The 19,709-nt window shown below is 40.8% G+C and overlaps 1 protein-coding gene and 1 long non-coding RNA gene across 18 annotated transcripts; both read left to right on the top strand.

Annotated features, from left to right (window-relative positions):
* Positions 1–5,366: 5,366 nt before the first annotated feature.
* On the top strand, positions 5,367–10,844 carry LOC119562385. Of its 4 annotated transcripts, none has more exons than XR_005221821.1 (5): positions 5,367–5,511; positions 5,573–5,606; positions 5,701–5,814; positions 9,450–9,518; positions 9,654–10,844. It is a non-coding gene; the product is annotated as an uncharacterized LOC119562385 (long non-coding RNA). The 4 variants fall into 4 exon arrangements; XR_005221819.1 differs by having other exon boundaries at positions 5,372–5,511; positions 5,701–5,934; XR_005221820.1 differs by having other exon boundaries at positions 5,374–5,511; positions 9,450–10,844.
* A 3,026-nt stretch (positions 10,845–13,870) lies between these two features.
* On the top strand, positions 13,871–19,358 carry LOC119562383. Of its 14 annotated transcripts, XM_037875567.1 has the most exons (4): positions 13,871–14,920; positions 17,828–17,963; positions 18,951–19,155; positions 19,205–19,358. In XM_037875567.1, the coding sequence occupies exons 1-4, from the start codon at positions 14,269–14,271 to the stop codon at positions 19,319–19,321; spliced, it is 1,110 nt and encodes a 369-aa protein (XP_037731495.1). In that variant the 5' UTR covers positions 13,871–14,268; the 3' UTR covers positions 19,322–19,358. The 14 variants fall into 14 exon arrangements, with proteins under 14 accessions (XP_037731495.1, XP_037731487.1, XP_037731485.1 ...); XM_037875559.1 differs by lacking the exon at positions 17,828–17,963 and having other exon boundaries at positions 13,872–15,358; positions 18,236–19,155; positions 19,214–19,358; XM_037875557.1 differs by lacking the exon at positions 17,828–17,963 and having other exon boundaries at positions 13,873–15,358; positions 18,236–19,155.
* The last annotated feature ends 351 nt before the right edge of the window (positions 19,359–19,709 follow it).

Here is a 19,709-nt window from a genome sequence, read left to right as displayed (position 1 = left end):
AACTATGAAAAATAGAAACTAGCATAAAGACGCAGCGCAAAAGGGTTTCAGCCGAGTGCCATGAGTAGGAGTTGAAGCTATAGATCTAAAACTTGATATGCAACGACGCTACGAATGAAGCGTTTAGCTTCCTAGCTTTAAGCCTAGGGCTCTCAACGCCGAAAACTGCGAGCTACCCTTGTGAGAGAGCAATTTTGGGACAATCGAGAAACAAAATAAAATTTTAATTTTGAGAAGTCCCCCTAAATCTTGTTTTGAATAAGAATACAACTACACTAATTAGCTTGAGCTTTTATCTTCAACGGTACTAACAGATTATATTTAGTAAAAATTGCACAAATACACTTTCACCGCTCTTTTTCCTAACCAAATTGATATTCTTAAAGTACGTCTACAGTGCTGAATGCCGTTAGCCTCCGCGCAAAAATAAGATATTTGATCGTTAGCTGTGTTCGTGCAGAAAAAAAAATATTAAAACTAAAGGAAAAAATCCAAAAACCACGCTAAAAATGCCTGCAGGAGATCAGTGCAGAGGAATAAGCACTCCAAGTCCAAGCTGTTTAGGGTCCCCAAGCATTGTGGGACTTGACCCACAGGAAGAAATTCCTCAACATGGCAAACCCCCAAAGGAATGGAATCGCTGGAGGAACTTTGCTCCCAACATGGACTTCCTGCTGTACGTCCAAGGAAAGTAGGTTCTGCGTAAAAGCGTCCCTGTGCCAGCGACAAGTGCTCATTACCCCCTTGTCCCGCGGTGTGACCCATAAGTGTCTACTTCGGTTAAGCACAAACCCCAACCCCAACGTGATCCTTTACCAACAAAGGATCACACTCAAGCAACCCCCTTCCCACCAAAGGCTGAACCTCTGACTGGTGAGAGGACCCGTTAAGTTCACTACATCCTCCCGCCCTGGAAACCATAGCTCATCCAGCTTCACAGGATACTCAGCCTCATCCAGCTTCACAGGATACGCTTCGTCATCCAGCGTCACAGGATACTCAGCTTCATCCAGCTTCACAGGATACGCTTCTTCATCCAGCGTCACAGGAGCGTCAGCTTAATCCAGCTTCACAGGACTCACAGCTTCATCCAGCTCCACAGGACTCACAGCTTGATCCAGCTCAACAGAACACACAGCTTTATCCGGCTTCACAGGATTCTTTGTTTCCCAGACACACAATATGTCTACTTCATTCATAGAGGAAACAAGTCACACAAGAATCGATTTACACAATCGATTACTAGACACCCAAAACGAGCTGCAAAGGAAAATCCAACAGCTCATTAAGAATTATGGCAAGGATTCTGCCGACCGATGCCACCGAGACGGCTATTATTGCGGAAAGCTAAATCAGTAAAACGATCTTTGGCAGCAGTTTTGCGACCTAGATGAAGAAGTCCAGCAAGAGGCATTACCCACTGGAAGTGAGTACTCTTCACGACTAGTAGCACTTAAGGAGCTGGTCAAAAAATATCAGAATATCTTTCTGGACAACATGCCGACTGGAAGCGGGCTTTCGAAGGCCCCCAGACGAACTTCGGTCAACTTCAAGATCACAACAGGAGATCAAATCAAAGGAGACTCCACAATTGACACGGTGATTCGACAGTTGCAGAGAAGATGCAACGAATTGGAATCATCGTTAACATAATCCTCAAACGCCCCAACCGTCACCCCAGCCCTACAAAGGCACCTGGACCTCCATTGGGCGTTACTGAGGTAAGCCCACGACGAATTGGATAGCACACCTGGGGCCGCAGCTCTGGCAGAAGCAGAGCTAGCCCAATTCCACACATTATACGAGGAATACGAAATGAACCTGCTTCGAGAAAACGACGCGCCAATGAGCCTAAACTTGGCACTTCCGCCAATTAGCATTCCGGAGTTCAACGGCGAGTATCAAGACTGGCCACGGTTCCATGACCTCTTTGTGGAATTGGTACATAATAAACCATATTCGGCCAGTCAAAAACTACATATTCTACAGAGTTCGCTTCGTGGTGAAATGAGGAACGTCTTGACAGACACAGCCTTCTCACAGGGCGGCTATGACGACACCTGGTTGCGATTGAAGGCCAGGTACCAGAACGGCAAAATATTAGTAATCGCCGCCATAGCAAAAATTATTGACCATAAGCCATAAGCTTACATAACTCAATGAGTATTCTTAAAAACCTCAATGTCACCACAAAATCCTGGGATCCAATCCTGTGTTTGATTATCAGAAGAAACTAGACCAGCAGTCTCTAGCTGCTCTGGAGAATTCAGCGGAAGTACCAACGGAACTCCCAACGTTAAGGAGTGTACTGACGTTTATTGAGGGGCGCGCTTGTATGCTGGAGACGATAAGCGCTCAACCTACAGCAACATTCCGCCATCAGTCAGTTCACAACGAAGAGAGCTCTAAGATTTGTCACCTAGGACCACATCATTTTAGAGCATGTAGCCGTTTCCAGGAAATGGACCTCAAAACGCGGCGCCAAGCCATTATTCAAGTAGGAGCATGCACGAATTGATTGTCTACAGCTCATAAGATTGAAAACTGTGGATCACCAGCCACTTGTTGAGGCTGCCAGCAACGGCATCATTCACTGTTACACCAAGTACCGACTAGCAATCTAGTGGCCGGAGCAGCATCCATTGCAGGCTACGACCACGTAGGAGGCTATACTCTGCTCGGAACCGCCAAGGTATCATTTCAAGGGCCAAACGGTCAACTACAAACATGTCGCGCTGTAATAGATGGTGGATAACAGGTTAATCTTATCTCAAGGAGGATGGCAGATCTGCTATCCCTTAAGAAAAAGTCACCGATTGAAATATCTGGAATCGGAGGAAAAATATCAACAGCAATCAGATCAACACTAAGGCTCTCATTATGTAAATCAGGGTTTGAAACACTATTAGAGGTATTTATTATGCCCACAGTCATCACAGACCAACCGTCAGTACCGATTGATACCAATCTCAATATTCCCGAGGGACTGCCGTTAGCAGATCCTGACTTTCGGCAACCTGGACTCATTGACCTAACCTTAGGGGTTGAACTAGGACCTAATAAATCTTTGGCACAAGGCACAAGGCTTGGTTATGTAATCACAGGTTATCTCAATAAAGAAACATTATCTGATACTGAAATCAACCCTATTCTGGTAAAAGACAGAGATGATCTTGCAGGAACGAACGCTGCTTATGAGCCAACGAAAGATAAAAATCCGATGAATATTAATCAATTTGATATAGAGGAAAGCAAACGCCAAAATGAGATTTCACTCGATGAAGAAGGGATTCATTTAACGAACGTAGCATTGATGAATCATAAAATAAAAGAGACTGTAGATATATGTAGCCAAACAAGAACTAGCGACACTGACTCGTCTGATCGAGAATCAACCGATACATATAATGATTCATTGCAGCTGACTGAACTTTATACTGCAAGAGAAAAACCAATTAATATAGAACCAACTTCTCATCAATTTAAAACCTACAAGAAGTCTGACTTTTATTCAACATTTCTAAACTTAACCAAGAAATATCTTAGTTTTGTTGCAGAAGGTCCACATACCATAGACGTGCCAAATGATCAAGTTCTACGAGGGCACAATTTCAGTCCCCACGGTAATGTCAATTTTATCGCAAAGGGGAGTGTTAAGCAGCATCAAGAAGATGTGAAGGACCTGAATCACAAACAGGAACTGTCGGAGTTGAAGGAAGGATCCTCCTCGGTCAATGATTTGTTACGTGCTTCCTATAAAATTCGGCCAAGGGCTGACCGACATCACGCCTTAATTGAGGGTACCCCTCAATGGGGGGGGGGGGGGGAGAATGTTCATACCCAAGGGTGCTCAACATGACCAGCACCCAACAAATCAAGCAGTAGCCAAGTTGGAATCAATACCAGGCGCTCAGTAGGACCCACTGCTGATGAGAATTGCTGATCAGCATATTATATGTCTCACTAACTCACCGTCACAGTCAGAACATTTGCGGTGTCAGCCGAGCCAACTCCGCAAACTGCTACCATAATCATAATTCCCTGACCTACTTTAGAATATAGCTTATTTCACTAACCATTACACTAAACTTCCGTGTTCCAAGTAGAATATAAGCAGGTATCAAATGAAGAATAAATCAGTTATCAACGCACCTCATAACTCCGCGGTTCTACTTCATACCTCTGGGAATAGGGCTCGTAATACACTATCTCAACTAGCAGCTAACCACGTTAGCTCAACCTCAGCGCAGCTCAGCATCGCCTGTGGTCCGGCATCGCAGTAACCATCGTTACCACTGCCGCGACGCGATCGTCCTGCCAGCAAGGCGTCCCTGTGCCAGCGACAAGTGCTCATTACCCCCTTGTCACGCGGTGTGACCCAGAAGTGTCTACTTCGGTTAGGGACAAACAGTATTTAGTTACGTTTTACTAATATAAGTATCTTTTTAGCAGAGCCACCAGTAACACGATCTCCGACGACCTCTCGATTGGGAAATCGTTGGACTCCACCACCACGAGCTACTTGGCAGCTAAGGCGGAGCTGGGGGACGCGCTAGCTTCTATAGGCAGAAGGAAAAGTGACAGCTGGAGGAACCATTGCCTGGATGCTAGGCGACTTCCTGCAGCGTCAGTGGAACAACCCAGTATAATCCGGCTCCCACTCCCACAAGGTTCATGTTGGAACATTGGGAATCCGACCTGGACTGCAGATAACGTGGAGAAGCTGGCGAAGCATCCACGAGACGAGAAAGTAAGGTAAAGATCGTTTTAGTGGATTTATTACGTCGGAAAGGGTGAGAATTGATTAGTGATAAGTCTTGTAATGTTTTTAGTGTGGTAAGTTTATTTGTATATGCTAAGAGATCGCATGGGCATAAGAAAGTGTGGTTAGGGTGAATAAAAAGAATTTGATGAAATGAAAGAGAGAAAAATGGTTCGGAACTTGAAAGAGTGGGCAACCTTGGGGCAAGACCCGAAGCTTAAAAACAGAAAACCAATATTTCTGACCACTTCCCCAATTTGCAGTAGACAGGAAAGCGCTTTTATCGAGGGAGCTAATTTTTGGTGAGTGCTATTTGGGCGGCAGACAGATTTAAGCGTTATGGACGTTAGAGTGGTTGTGCAAAACTTTTTATAGGTTAATCGATAAGTATTTTCAGTTAAAATCTTTTTTTAGGTCAATCGAAATTTTAAAAATGGTAGAAATCTTAATGATAGAAACTTTTCTTCGCACTTCTAACAATTCATAAGTCCCTATTAGGGATTTAATAATTTTATTAGATCAAAAAGGGGACGTTTATCTTGAAGGAATTTTTCACGAAATTCTTCCACATAAACAGGCAATTATATTAGAAGTGGGCAGTCGTGGGAAAACAGAAAAACATGTCATTAGCTAAGTAGAGGTGGCGAAGCATCCAAGATGTTTTGAAAAAATCGTTGATATCGATGTTTGCCAAGCCAACATCGATGTCTTCCATCTCTAACTACGCATCGAAGGAAAACTTGTAAAATGTAAGTAAATTTGTATAAAATTATTTTCATAAATTACTTATGTATACATTTTTCATATTAGAGTTATGTTGGCTGGCGACAATTTGCATTTACATGTACGTATGCCTGCTTGCACACATATATATGTGTGTACATATGTTCATTTGAACGTTTAGTTGGTATTTGTATGAAAATATTTCTTTTTTTTAGAAACTTCAAATTTAGATGACAGTATGGAGGAGCGCGCTGCGAAAAAAAGCGGGAAGCTTCTACTGATAAAGCATTCAAAAAGTTATCCAAGAGTTTAGCATTTCCGCTCATCGTGTGAGTGTACGCGTATTTAGCAAAGCTGGTCAGCTCATTTCCCACCGCCGCACAAGACTTTCCCCGACTGTCGTCGACAAATTATTGTTTTTAAACAAAAACAAGCATTGGAAATAAAACGTAACTGTGATTTTAAAAAAATTTTATTCTAAACATCGATGAAACATTCGTCGTTCCTCAAAGTACAAAGCCATCCTCAGACTATTCGGCATTTCAAGAACCAAAAATTAATAGATTTATAATACCCTATTCACACAGAGGGGTTTCCGCTCTCGCGACCAAATTTGGCGTTAGAGACTATTTAATGAAAAAGTTATACACGTTCTGTAAAAAGACGGGAATATGTCGGTATAGCTCAGAGGAAAATGGGACCGCAAACGCAAATCGACTCAGTATTCCAATGTTTTTACTCAGTATTTTTTACTAGTTTAGGGTATTTTTGTACTTGTCGTTTCTGAATCATTTTGAACAACCCCCAGCTTATGTTCTTCATGGCAAAACCTGACTCCTGTTGCTCCAAAAGCTACATTATTTACTTAAAGAAAAAACAATTTAAAGGAGCGTCGACCTCCAAAATTGTTTCCTAAAAATATATACAGTCAAAGAATCGTATGCGAGGAAGGTATTATAAATACTTAAAGCGATCAAAACGGCTTGAACTTGTGAAAATTCTTACTGCGTTACTTACTGTGTTTATGCTATGCCTATTTCATGAGTTCATTTCATGAATAGAGCAAAATCGAGTGTGCATAAACACCGTTTTAGCAACCTGGTTGGTCCTGCGTGTTGTTTCGGGTTCTCCCAGGCTAGCTCACTTTCCAGGGCCGTGGGTCCCCGAACCCTTTCCGATCACACACTCACAGAATTTAACGCCGGACTGACACCTTCATGAAACCAACGTTTGACAACACTATCACCTGCACCGTAACATATGAATTCAAATTTAACACTCAACTAACAAATTGACTACCGGTATTTGGCATGGCCTGGACCATCCTGCTGGACTGTAGGTCACATGCTCATCCCCCCCGACCTTGCGACCTGCTTTGAACTAACTTGTTCAGCAGCCGCCCCGAATATTACATTCCCCTCGTACTCACTTACACACCCATTCTTACGTGGTCCCCTCTCCCATCCAATTTACTCTACTCCATGTTCACCAACATAGTTTTACCTTTATTGTTTAATAATTACTTTATTTATTTATTTTTAAGGCCGATCTGTGTACCCAATTTAACAAAATTTTTACAACATACATACCACAATCATACAAAACGAGCCTTATAATAACCATATTCAAACCAATTAAGAATAAAACGGACATTACCCATTTCTCTTAACTGCTGCATAGGAAAAATATTGGACTTTGGTGGTTTTTAACCAATAACAAACTAATACATCCAAACCAATTCGGTTTCAAAAAAGGAAAATCGACTTCAGATAGTCTACTTTTTGTAGACCATCTCATAACGAAGTCACTAAACACCAAAAGTACATCTCACTCGTCTCTCTTGACTTTGCAAGAGCATTTGATCGAGTGGGTGCACACTCAATAATAGACCAACTTATCGATTGGAAATGTGGACCAAAAATAATAAACTATGTTAAAAACTTTATGAGCAACCGCAAAATAACAGTCCGAGTAGAAACACAAAACTCTACCATACGTACTCTTGATAACGGCATACCTCAAGTCTCACCGATATCAGTCGACTAGTTTATAATAGCTTTTAACAAACTCGCAAACATAATCTCCCAGCACAAACAAATTAACTTCAGATTATTAACTATTCCGACGATTTTTTTAAAATTAATAAACCTGAAAAAAAACAAAAACATAAACTACAACCTAAACCCACTATTTCTAGACATTGAAAATTGGGGCAACAACTCTGGTGCCACTCTTTCTCCAACAAAATGCCAGCACCTACACATTTGTAAAAAACACAACTGTAACTGCACTATCACCTGCAACAGCACCATTATAAACAACACAACATCAATCAAAGTCCTTGGCCTTTAGATTAACAAGAAATACAACTCTAACACCCACACCAATGCTCTCACCCCTGCACTCTCCACCAGACTGAACATCATAAAATGCCTAGCTAGCCCTAGATTTAACTGTAACACCCTACGAAATGTCACAAAAGCAGTTCTATTAACAAAATTGACTACGGACACCTCATAAAGTTTTCTGAACAAATTAAAAACATCATTTAACTCCGCAATCCGGCAATCTCTGGGAGCATTTTATACAACACCTATTCACAATCTTTTATGTGAAACAGATACACCATTAATAGAACAAAAACGGGATCATCTGACCGCAAAAATCTTTAAGTCCTTACTACACTCAAAAGACACTCCGAGTCATAAATTAGTTAAGAAAAAAAAGATCACGAAAAAATGGACATCAACAATTCAGCAATAACAATATGTCAAAAATACAACATACCCTACAAACCAAAAACAATCAACAAATTAAAACCCGGCTGGCAACTACCAAGCAACACTATCAATACATCATTACATATTTACAACAAAAATAAAACAACACCAGAAACATACCAAACACTCTTTAACGAAGCAAAATCACTTTTCCAAAATCACAACTTCATATACACCGACGGATCCCAACAAAACTCCACAAGAACATTCGCAATCACCACAGAAACAGAAACCTTAGCATTCGGAAGCTTACCTCCCTACTCTTCAATACAATTAGATGAAATCTTAGGCATCCTTGAAGCCCTAAAAATAATTCAAACAAGAAAGAACGCTATAGTCGAGTGCCTCGACTATCAGATACCCGTTACTCAGCTAAAGGGACCAAAGGGAAATGGAGATAAGCAAGCAACAAACCAAGACTGAAATGCGCCACCTACCGGCGGTAGACAGATTTAAGCGTTATGGGCGTTAGGGTGGACGTGGCAAATTTTGTTTGGGTCAATCGATAGGTATTGACGAGACCAATACAGTTCAGTTAAAATTTTGTATCTAGCATGAAAATTGTGGGCGCCACAGGCTTGGGCGGTTTGTGGGCGTTAGAGTGGGCGTGGCATATTCGCGTAACAAAATTGCGCTGCGTACAAAGCTACGGAATCAAAATCTGAAATCCCGATTCTCTATCTTTGATAGTTGCCGAGATATCCACGTTCATATTTACGATTTTTTGAATAATTTTTTGGCGATAAAGTAGGCGTTTTTTTAGGTCAATCGATAGGTATTGATGAGAACAATACATTTCAGTTAAAATTTTTATTCTAGCATCAAAACTGTAGGAGCCACAGTTTTGGGCGGTTTGTGGGCGTAAAAGTGGGCGTGGCACTCTACTGAAACAAACTTGCGCTGCGTAAGAAGCTCAGGAATCTGCACGCCAAATCTTAATAGCCTAGCTCTCACAGTTTCCAAGATCTCAGCGCTCATCCGGACAGACGGACAGACGGACATGGCTAGATCGACTCGGCTAGTGATCCTGATCAAGAATATATACACTTTATGGGGTCGGAAACGCTTCCTTCTGCCTGTTACATACTTTCCGACGAATCTAGTATACCCTTTTACTCTACGAGTAACGGGTATAACTACTTAAGCTTCAATTATTGACGGAATTCCTATCAATTTATTCACAGATAAATGGAAGAAAGAAGTCCACTAAATTCTGGATGACGGAGTACAAACGAACCATAACCAACCAATAAGTAGCCATTTCCAATTAAAAACAATAAGAACAACTTGGTTTCGTGAACTATTCAAATCATCAACTTTAATTGATGATTTATAGTCGAGAAATGCCAAATCTTTACCCAATTCTTATTAACTTTCGTTTCCCTTAGGAATAACCTCTTCCCCAATCCGGAAGCTACTTTCTCCCTTATTGCAATAATAAAGGACATCCGGTTACACCTCGAACGCATCAGGACATAGGACTAATGTTTGACCATGAACTGGACGTCGGATGCCGAAAAGTTATTTCCCCGGAAAGGAAACAATTGGAATTAGATACATTTAGTTTTACATTTACGTTAAGTATTTAATTCGTTCTAACTAGTCTGATTAAACCTATTTACTTTTTAAGCATCTCCCACTTTCATCATTATAACAAGACCCAATGTTTTATATATTTGCCTAACTAAATCCGTCTTTTGTCTGTCCGCCAAGCGTCTACGCATACTGTCAACAATTCTTCTTCTGCACAGTTTCGTAGCTGGCCATTTTCGCTTTCACAGATCGCAGTAGGCCATATAAAAGTTTATTTTGACCTAGTCGTCGGCTTCTGACATGTCCCGTCCTTGTCTTGTCCATGTATTTTATACTTCCTATTCTAACTACTTTTAGCTATATCACAGATGTATATCACAGTTGAGAAATTATCACACAGTATCACATCGATCGCAAATCTACTCCGGTCAAGTGCCGAGTGGATGACGCCGATGTGAGCCAGAGAAAATTACTCGTAGAGATATGAACCTTGATAAGCTGATTTCTTTATTTACCTCCTGGTCTTTGATTCATGTTCAATACCGAGCAGTCTCGCGAGCAACCGCTCTGTCCAAAAAGCACTTCTCAAAGCAGGAGTAAATTATATTTTCTCCACTGTGAAGTTCACAGTGCTGCCGTTTCAAAATTGGGCGCCATCTGTTAAGAACCTGGTTGGTCCTGCGTGATGTTTCGGATTTTCTCAGGCTAGCCCAGGGGCCGTGGGACCCCGAGCCCTGTCCGATCACACACTCATAGAACTTAACGCCGGACTCACACCTTCAGGAAACCGACGTTTGACAACCTGCATCGTGACAGATGAATTCAAATTTAACACTCAACTAACAAAATGGGTCTCACTGGGTCTGGTCAGGTCTGGAATGGAAAGTCCATTAATTACGTCCTCACTCCTGGACTCAGACCACTTACCTAGGATATTTCCTGCACCGGCTTCCCAGCGGATCTTCAAAAAGATTTTTTACTTGTTTTTTGTTTATTGGCTTTTTTAGATTTAATAAAATATTTCTTGTTTTATGGTTTTCACAAATTTTAACGGACTTTTAAACACAAAGAATATCATCCGCCTCTACATACTGCATACGGCTTGCTTAAGCTGATCAGCTGTTCGCTTTAGCGATTCTCTATGTATAAAAGAATCCGCCTAAAATCGCTGTTCCAATTGCCAGAATGTGTAAAATAGCTCGAGAATCGAAAGTTGACCAATCAATATTTAGCCACTACAAAATGAATTAATACAAGAAATAAACATTTCAAGTTATTATTAGTATTGAATAGTAAACAGCTGACTCAGAGAGATATTTTTTTAGCGCTGCTAAAGCCTAGGACTCACATCGACGAAAACCGCGAGCTAACTATAGGAGTGAGCTAAGGCTTTTCGTCGGGTCTGTTTTTCAGCGCGGTACTCAGATGAGCTAAGAAAATACCAAAAAAAAAAAAAAAAAACAGATTTAGAGAGTGAATTTCGATGAACGCCGTTAGCCGCGTTCGGCTAAGAGTTTAACTAGTCGAAGAATCTTACTCTTTGTAGTGTGACCGATGTGTTCAAACTTCACCCGCAATGCTTGTACCATGGTCTTACTGTCAAGCAGCTTGTTTATTGACAAACGGAAAAGAAATCAACTGGAGCAATTTAAAAAAGAATAGTCTGCTGGTGCACAAAGAAATAAAAATAAATGGAATGTTCAACGAATGTTTTTATTTATGTTAGTTAGTGGTTTAATGTAGTAATGTATTAATGTAGTATGTAATGGTAATGGTAATGGCTGGTGATGGCTCCTCCAGATGTCCCTTCTCGGGCTACCTTATTTCCTTCTCCCTATAGAAGCCGTCGTGTCCTCCATCTGCGCATTAGCTACCAAGTAGCTGGTGGAGGTGGAGTCCGGTGGTTCCTCAATGGAGAGCTCGTCGGAGATCGAGCGAAATCCCACTCGGCATGTTCCTTACCACTGGAATTCTTTAGTGGATCTCCTGTGGCGTTCATCGAAATTACCTTGCGAAATCTGGTATTTTTTCTGGTACTTCCTTAGCTTATCTGGGTACCGCGCTGAAAAACCGACTCGACGAAAAGCGTTAGCCGCGTATTTGCCTCTCGCTCACTCCTGCGGTTAGCTCGCGGGTTTCGTCGATGTAGGTACTGGGTTTAAGAAATTTAATCTTTGGCGGTGTTCGAGCAAACGCGTTATAGAAACAATAAAATTAAAAAAAGGAAAACCTCAAAAACGACTACAGGATGTCAGCGCAGATGAAAAAGGACGCCTAGTCCAAGCTGTGGCCATTATTGTGGAATTTCACCTACAGGAAGCAATACCACAACAGAGCAAATCCGCAGAATAGTTGAAGTGCTGGAGGAGATTTACTAGAATATGCCAGTGGGAGGAACATGCCGAGTTGGACTTCGCTGCCTGGCGTGTCCCTCGCTAAGAATGTAAGTTCAGGCCAAAACAATTTGGGAAAGCCTAGTACTCACATCGACGAAAACTGCGAGCTAACCATAGGAGTGAGCGAGAGCCAGACAGGCGGCTAAAGCTTTTCGTCGGGTCTGTTTTTCAGCGCGGTACTCAGATCAGCTAAGGAAATACCAGAAAAAAGACCAGATTTCGCGAGTGAATTTTCGATGAACGCCGTTAGCCGCGGCCCAAAGAATAAGAAAATTAATCTTTGGTGGTGTTCGCGCAGAAGCCGTGGGGAATTCAGAAATTTTAAATGGAAGAAAATCCCGAAAAACGGTTAAGGGAGGTCAGTGCAGATGAAAATGGACGCCTAATCCAAGCTGTTGCCCATTATTGTGGGACTTGACCGACAGGAAGCAATACCACGACAGGGGCAAATTCGCAGAATAGTTGAAGCGCTGGAGGAGATCCACTAGAGAATCCCAGTGGGAAGGAACATGCCGAGTGGGACTTCGCTCTCTACATGGACATTCTGCCGGGCGTGTCCTCGCAAAGAATGTAAGATCTGGCCAAAATAATTTGGTTGCGTTGTACTAATAGAAGAATCTTTTTAGCAGAACCACCAATAATATGAGCTCCGAAGACCTCTCCATTCGGACTCCGTATACCAAACCACCAGCTAATTGACAGCTTAAGCGGAGCTGGAGGACGCGCTGTCTTCTATGTGGAGGAGGAAAATAGGGCGCCCACTAAGGAACAGTTGGAGAAGCCATGGCCAGCCACTGCCAGGATGCTTGGCGACTTCCAGCAGCATTAGCGGATCAACCCCGTTCCCAATCCGGCTCCCACTTCCTCAAGGTTCAATATGCCTTTTGTTACTCGGAGCTGGACTGCGGCGGAGCGGGAAAGATGGCGAAGCATCCGTGGGACGAGAAGGAAGCTTTAAACTACTAATTTACAAAAATAAAAACATTCGTTAAACATTACATTGTTTTTTTTTAATTCTTTGTGTACCAGCAGACTCCTCCTTTTTTAATTTCTCCAATTGATTTGTTTTCCGTCTGGCAACAAATCCAGCTGCTTGACAGTAAGACTATGCCACATGCATTGCGGGTGAACTTTGAAAACTTCGGTCACACAACAAGAATAAGATTTTTCAACTAGTAAAACTCTTAGCCGATCTGAGTACTAGGCTTAACGTTGTACTGATAGAAGTATATTTTTAGCAGAGCCACCATACGATCTCCGACGAGCTCTCCATTGGGGAATCACAGGTCTCCACCACCGCCAGCTTCTTGAGAGCTTATGAGGTGATGGAGAACTCGCTGGCTTATATAGGAAGGAGGAAAAAAGGCCGCCCGCTAAGGGACACCTGGATGAGCTATTACCAGCCATTGCCAGAATGCTGGGCGACTTCCTGCAGCATCAGCGGAACAACCCATTTCCCAATCCGTCTTCCCGACTCACTTAAGGCCCATGTTGGCATATTGCGAATCGGAGCTGGACTGCAAGTGGCGCAGAGAAAACGGCGAAGCATCCGTGACAAGAGAAGGAAGCCTTAAACTACTAATTAAATTAAATAATATCATCCCTTGAACATTCCATTTATTTGTATTTCTTTGTGAAACAACAGATTCGTGTTTTTAAAATCCTCCAATTTTTCGTTTGTCAATATAAATAAACCCAACTGCTTGACAGTAAGACCATGCTACACGCATTCCGGGTGAACTTTAAATACTTCGGTCACACTACAAAGAATAAGATTTTTCGACTAGTTAAAATCTTAGCCGATCTGAGTACTAAGCTTAATAAAATTGATTCTGCTAAATCTGGTAGTTAAGACACCGTAGTTCTATTTTGTAGCCCTGAAACGGAAGTTTTCCCTCCACCCCTCTTCACTTAAATGGGCGCAAACGCGAAGCTTCCATAATGAAAACGGTGTAGAATTCTGATTAATTTCATACCGTTGTTGTCTTTTAGGATTTCCCCTAGTGAGAATAATGCCTAATCCGTATTTTGTTAAGGCGCCTCAATTAATTTCGAGATTGACAATACATTGGCCATGGAACTGGTAAATGAAAACCCATGGTTGATTAAGGATGACACCCTTTTTTTGGCATGTGGACTCATTGTGTCTGCAGCGCATGCCGGCAAGTCTGTGTTTATCACATGGAACAAGTACTATTTGCTAAACTTACGCTTCAAGAACCGTAAAGATAACACCAGGACTAAAATGGATATGGTGCGAGTTCCACTGCCCATGTTGGGAGAACACTATATCAGGAGCGTGCACACTTTAAAGTACAACACGGTTATGCTTATGTCGGATGGAGATGTCTACTGCTTCGGCTCAATCAAGGCCTTAAATTTAATAAAATGTGTCAGTGGAGTCCGCTGTTTAGCTGTTCTAAATGATGGATTTAGCGTGATAAAAGTGGAGGATCAACGCCTGCTGTTACAGATGTATCTTGATCTTCCTAGCTTCGAAAACGTCAAGTCCACACTGCAATATACATTCGATATTACTTTTGACGATAAGAACATATTTCAGTGCGAGTGGCAGCATGACGAGTACACTCTTACCGCTTTAAAGGTCACTGAAGAGGAAAAACAGTTTGTGCAGAACCTGCTTGGGTTAAAAGAGGAACAACCGCATTACGTTCACATCTTCAGCATAGCTGGACATGTTTTTGTTTTGACTTTTAATATTACTGGTTTATCAGAGAGTTCATATCCAGGCTACCACATTGAGCTACTATGCGTGTACTCATCTCATGTAAGATGTATTCGCCTCCTACCAATTGAGAACCTTTGTTTGGTTGTCCTCAGCAGTGGTAGTGTTGACATGTGGTACGTATCTAGTCTTCTTGCAATAAAACAAAGTCAGATTTATCACACTGGTTCTGAATGGATGGATTACGATGCGACAAGTGACAATGGTGACATATACTACACGGACGGAGATCAGCTGGTGCGACTGAGATTTATGTACAACATCCAGCTTGACGAGTGCTTTGTCCACACCTTGATTAAGCCAGTGATCGGCATTCAGGCCTGCACTTGGGTAGACCATAGAAAAGAATTGGCCTGTCTGAGCGACAATAACATATTTTACTGCATTGGCTTTAACTTACCTATACAGAAATCATCTGGTCCGATTCTAAAAATTTTGGCTTCAGACTTAAATCGCCCAATGGGATTGAGACAAAATTCCATAGTCTCGCGGTTTGAAAAAAGGCAGCAACATTTGTTTGAGCGAGAGCTACAGAAGGAGTACGAAATGCAAAAACTAATTTCTGTAAGTAAAGACGTCAACATATTTAGTGCGGTACTTAAAATGTCTGTAGAATTCCATATCCACGTACCTAGCTGTCACAGCGTCGCTGTGCATTTACAGCTGGCGCAGGATCAGGGTCTTCGCGCAGGTTGCATTTATGCATTGTTTAACCTTATATCTATTGAGAACCAGCGCCTGTTGCACAGTTCCCATTGGAAAGTTTTAATATTCCACGACAACCAAGCCCACGCCTTCCTGTTGCCCACAGAAATACTCGTAAAGAAAAAGTGTCGAATAGTGGTGGCTTTAAAAAAGCTGAGAAACGAACATCTGCCTTATTTTAAAATACAGCTGGTGGGTTTAATTAAAGTACCTAGAAAAATGTGTGCTTTACTATTTCCATTATCAATAGAAAAAAGTGGAAATACTTATTGTGCTCTATTTAGTAAATGTTCAACGGCTGGAAACTTTTCTCAAGATAATCAAATGCAGCTATATAAAGAACTATGTGGTCCATTATTAACACAGGCTATAAGGAAAGCAGATCATTTCACAATTTCACGCATAGCGTCTTTATTTTACGCTTCTAGTTACGTTAACGGGAACACTCTAGAATTGTACTTTTCAGACGAAAAGCTACACCACAATGCAACGAAAAGTATTTTCAAAGGTATATTGGAAAGTAATGATGCTTCAGCGATCTACTATTTCAAGAAACATATTATTTCTAACGCGGAAGTACTGGATATAGAAGATTCACAAGATTATAATGATATTACTTTTGGTAACGTAATGGTATGGATGGATTTAGTTTTCGTGTTATTTGATATTTATTTTGTAACAGAAATTTCAGACCGAATCTGAGCTGTTGTACGGTTTGAAGAGCAACGATGTTTTGGACTGCGGTACGAAAATTGCAATAAATCCCAAATACTCTGCTATAAGGAATGCTATTTTTTAAATAAAATAAAAACTGCAAAATATTAAACAAGACCAAATCGTAATTAGATTCCTACTCTTCGTAAGCAGCGAAAGTTTGTTACACGAACATGGCGCGCCCCATCTGACGGCCACAAACCTCCCAAAACTGTGGCTCCTACAGTTTTCATAAAAGAAAAAAGTGTTAACTGAAATCCATTTCACAATGCATGTATTGTTCTTTTAATTACCTGTCGATTGACCTAAGTCTTGCCACGCCCACAATAACCATATATTGAAATGGGTGGTAGGTGGCGCTTTACAATCTCTCTTTGTTGCTTGCATATAGCAATCTCACTTTTGCCCCCACGCACTCGACCACAGCGTTCTTCCTTGTTGATCTGATCGTGTCAAAAACACGCACTTTGAAAATTGATGAAACCATTTTTGCTGACACTGCAAACAAAAAACCACCCGTCTGGTGGACATCATAGATGGTGACAGGATCATCCGAAAATTGAAAGTAACTTGTTTCTGTTAGTGTATTTCCAAATCGAATTAAACTAAGAGACTTAAATAAAACTTGAACTTTTGACTTATTTTTTTGATCTTAATTCCTAAAATTAACTTAAAAATGTGTCAACAAATTTGAATTATGTGGGTTGTAAACTTTGAGTTATCGTGCCCACCGCTTTTATTCGTGGTTTCGACAAAAAACGGTTCAAATGCGCCGCGGCAGGTCAATTGAGCTTCAAAACAACTTTCGGCTACCATAATATGGCAGCCATACCTCCCAAACTATCAGTCTCATCGAAAAGAAGACTTAAAAGTAAATCTATAATATTTTTAGGCGTCACTTTTAAAGGAGTCGCTGGGGACTACTAAAATTGCGGTCGGCACACTATACAACAATATTTAAGGTTTTGACGGCTGGTGAACCCGTCCAACCAATGCCGTAGGTGTATCAGAACTTCAAGTGATTTGCTTTTTGTGAAAATCTTTTTTAAGTAAAAGCGTTTGATGCATAACTAAATATGACATTGAATAAATATCGATTTTTATTTCTCTTTATCCCTAGAAATTTTATACTAATTTTGTTTTTTCGCGAAATTACAAAATAAACACTAGTTTAAAGCGTATAAATTAGAGCACATAAATTACATTCGAAAATAACCTGTTCCGTATTGCAAATATTTTATTGAACTCTAATCTTTTAATTTTAAAATTTTTCAATATCTGCAAGACATTCTTACAAACGCTGTTTTTGGGTTTTCCCACTGATGCTAGTTAATAATTATATTATTTTGTTACCAATAAGGTATCGGAAAGGTGTGAGGGAAAGCCGTGCTTCTATTTGTTTAAACTTTGTATATGTATTTGTTTACACACAGGAATGCAGTTTCAATTTGAAAATGTAATATTACTGGTTTATCAGAGAGTTCATATCCAGGCTACCACATTGAGCTACTATGCGTGTACTCATCTCATGTAAGATGTATTCGCCTCCTACCAATTGAGAACCTTTGTTTGGTTGTCCTCAGCAGTGGTAGTGTTGACATGTGGTACGTATCTAGTCTTCTTGCAATAAAACAAAGTCAGATTTATCACACTGGTTCTGAATGGATGGATTACGATGCGACAAGTGACAATGGTGACATATACTACACGGACGGAGATCAGCTGGTGCGACTGAGATTTATGTACAACATCCAGCTTGACGAGTGCTTTGTCCACACCTTGATTAAGCCAGTGATCGGCATTCAGGCCTGCACTTGGGTAGACCATAGAAAAGAATTGGCCTGTCTGAGCGACAATAACATATTTTACTGCATTGGTCCGATTCTAAAAATTTTGGCTTCAGACTTAAATCGCCCAATGGGATTGAGACAAAATTCCATAGTCTCGCGGTTTGAAAAAAGGCAGCAACATTTGTTTGAGCGAGAGCTACAGAAGGAGTACGAAATGCAAAAACTAATTTCTGTAAGTAAAGACGTCAACATATTTAGTGCGGTACTTAAAATGTCTGTAGAATTCCATAGCCACGTACCTAGCTGTCACAGCGTCGCTGTGCATTTACAGCTGGCGCAGGATCAGGGTCTTCGCGCAGGTTGCATTTATGCATTGTTTAACCTTATATCTATTGAGAACCAGCGCCTGTTGCACAGTTCCCATTGGAAAGTTTTAATATTCCACGACAACCAAGCCCACGCCTTCCTGTTGCCCACAGAAATACTCGTAAAGAAAAAGTGTCGAATAGTGGTGGCTTTAAAAAAGCTGAGAAACGAACATCTGCCTTATTTTAAAATACAGCTGGTGGGTTTAATTAAAGTACCTAGAAAAATGTGTGCTTTACTATTTCCATTATCAATAGAAAAAAGTGGAAATACTTATTGTGCTCTATTTAGTAAATGTTCAACGGCTGGAAACTTTTCTCAAGATAATCAAATGCAGCTATATAAAGAACTATGTGGTCCATTATTAACACAGGCTATAAGGAAAGCAGATCATTTCACAATTTCACGCATAGCGTCTTTATTTTACGCTTCTAGTTACGTTAACGGGAACACTCTAGAATTGTACTTTTCAGACGAAAAGCTACACCACAATGCAACGAAAAGTATTTTCAAAGGTATATTGGAAAGTAATGATGCTTCAGCGATCTACTATTTCAAGAAACATATTATTTCTAACGCGGAAGTACTGGATATAGAAGATTCACAAGATTATAATGATATTACTTTTGGTAACGTAATGGTATGGATGGATTTAGTTTTCGTGTTATTTGATATTTATTTTGTAACAGAAATTTCAGACCGAATCTGAGCTGTTGTACGGTTTGAAGAGCAACGATGTTTTGGACTGCGGTACGAAAATTGCAATAAATCCCAAATACTCTGCTATAAGGAATGCTATTTTTTAAATAAAATAAAAACTGCAAAATATTAAACAAGACCAAATCGTAATTAGATTCCTACTCTTCGTAAGCAGCGAAAGTTTGTTACACGAACATGGCGCGCCCCATCTGACGGCCACAAACCTCCCAAAACTGTGGCTCCTACAGTTTTCATAAAAGAAAAAAGTGTTAACTGAAATCCATTTCACAATGCATGTATTGTTCTTTTAATTACCTGTCGATTGACCTAAGTCTTGCCACGCCCACAATAACCATATATTGAAATGGGTGGTAGGTGGCGCTTTACAATCTCTCTTTGTTGCTTGCATATAGCAATCTCACTTTTGCCCCCACGCACTCGACCACAGCGTTCTTCCTTGTTGATCTGATCGTGTCAAAAACACGCACTTTGAAA

The sequence above is a fragment of the Drosophila subpulchrella genome, unplaced genomic scaffold (genome assembly GCF_014743375.2).
Source record: "Drosophila subpulchrella strain 33 F10 #4 breed RU33 unplaced genomic scaffold, RU_Dsub_v1.1 Primary Assembly Seq437, whole genome shotgun sequence".
Classification (NCBI taxonomy): domain Eukaryota; kingdom Metazoa; phylum Arthropoda; class Insecta; order Diptera; family Drosophilidae; genus Drosophila; species Drosophila subpulchrella.
Note: the sequence above shows the minus strand (reverse complement) of the source record. Positions and strands in the feature narration are given on the sequence as shown.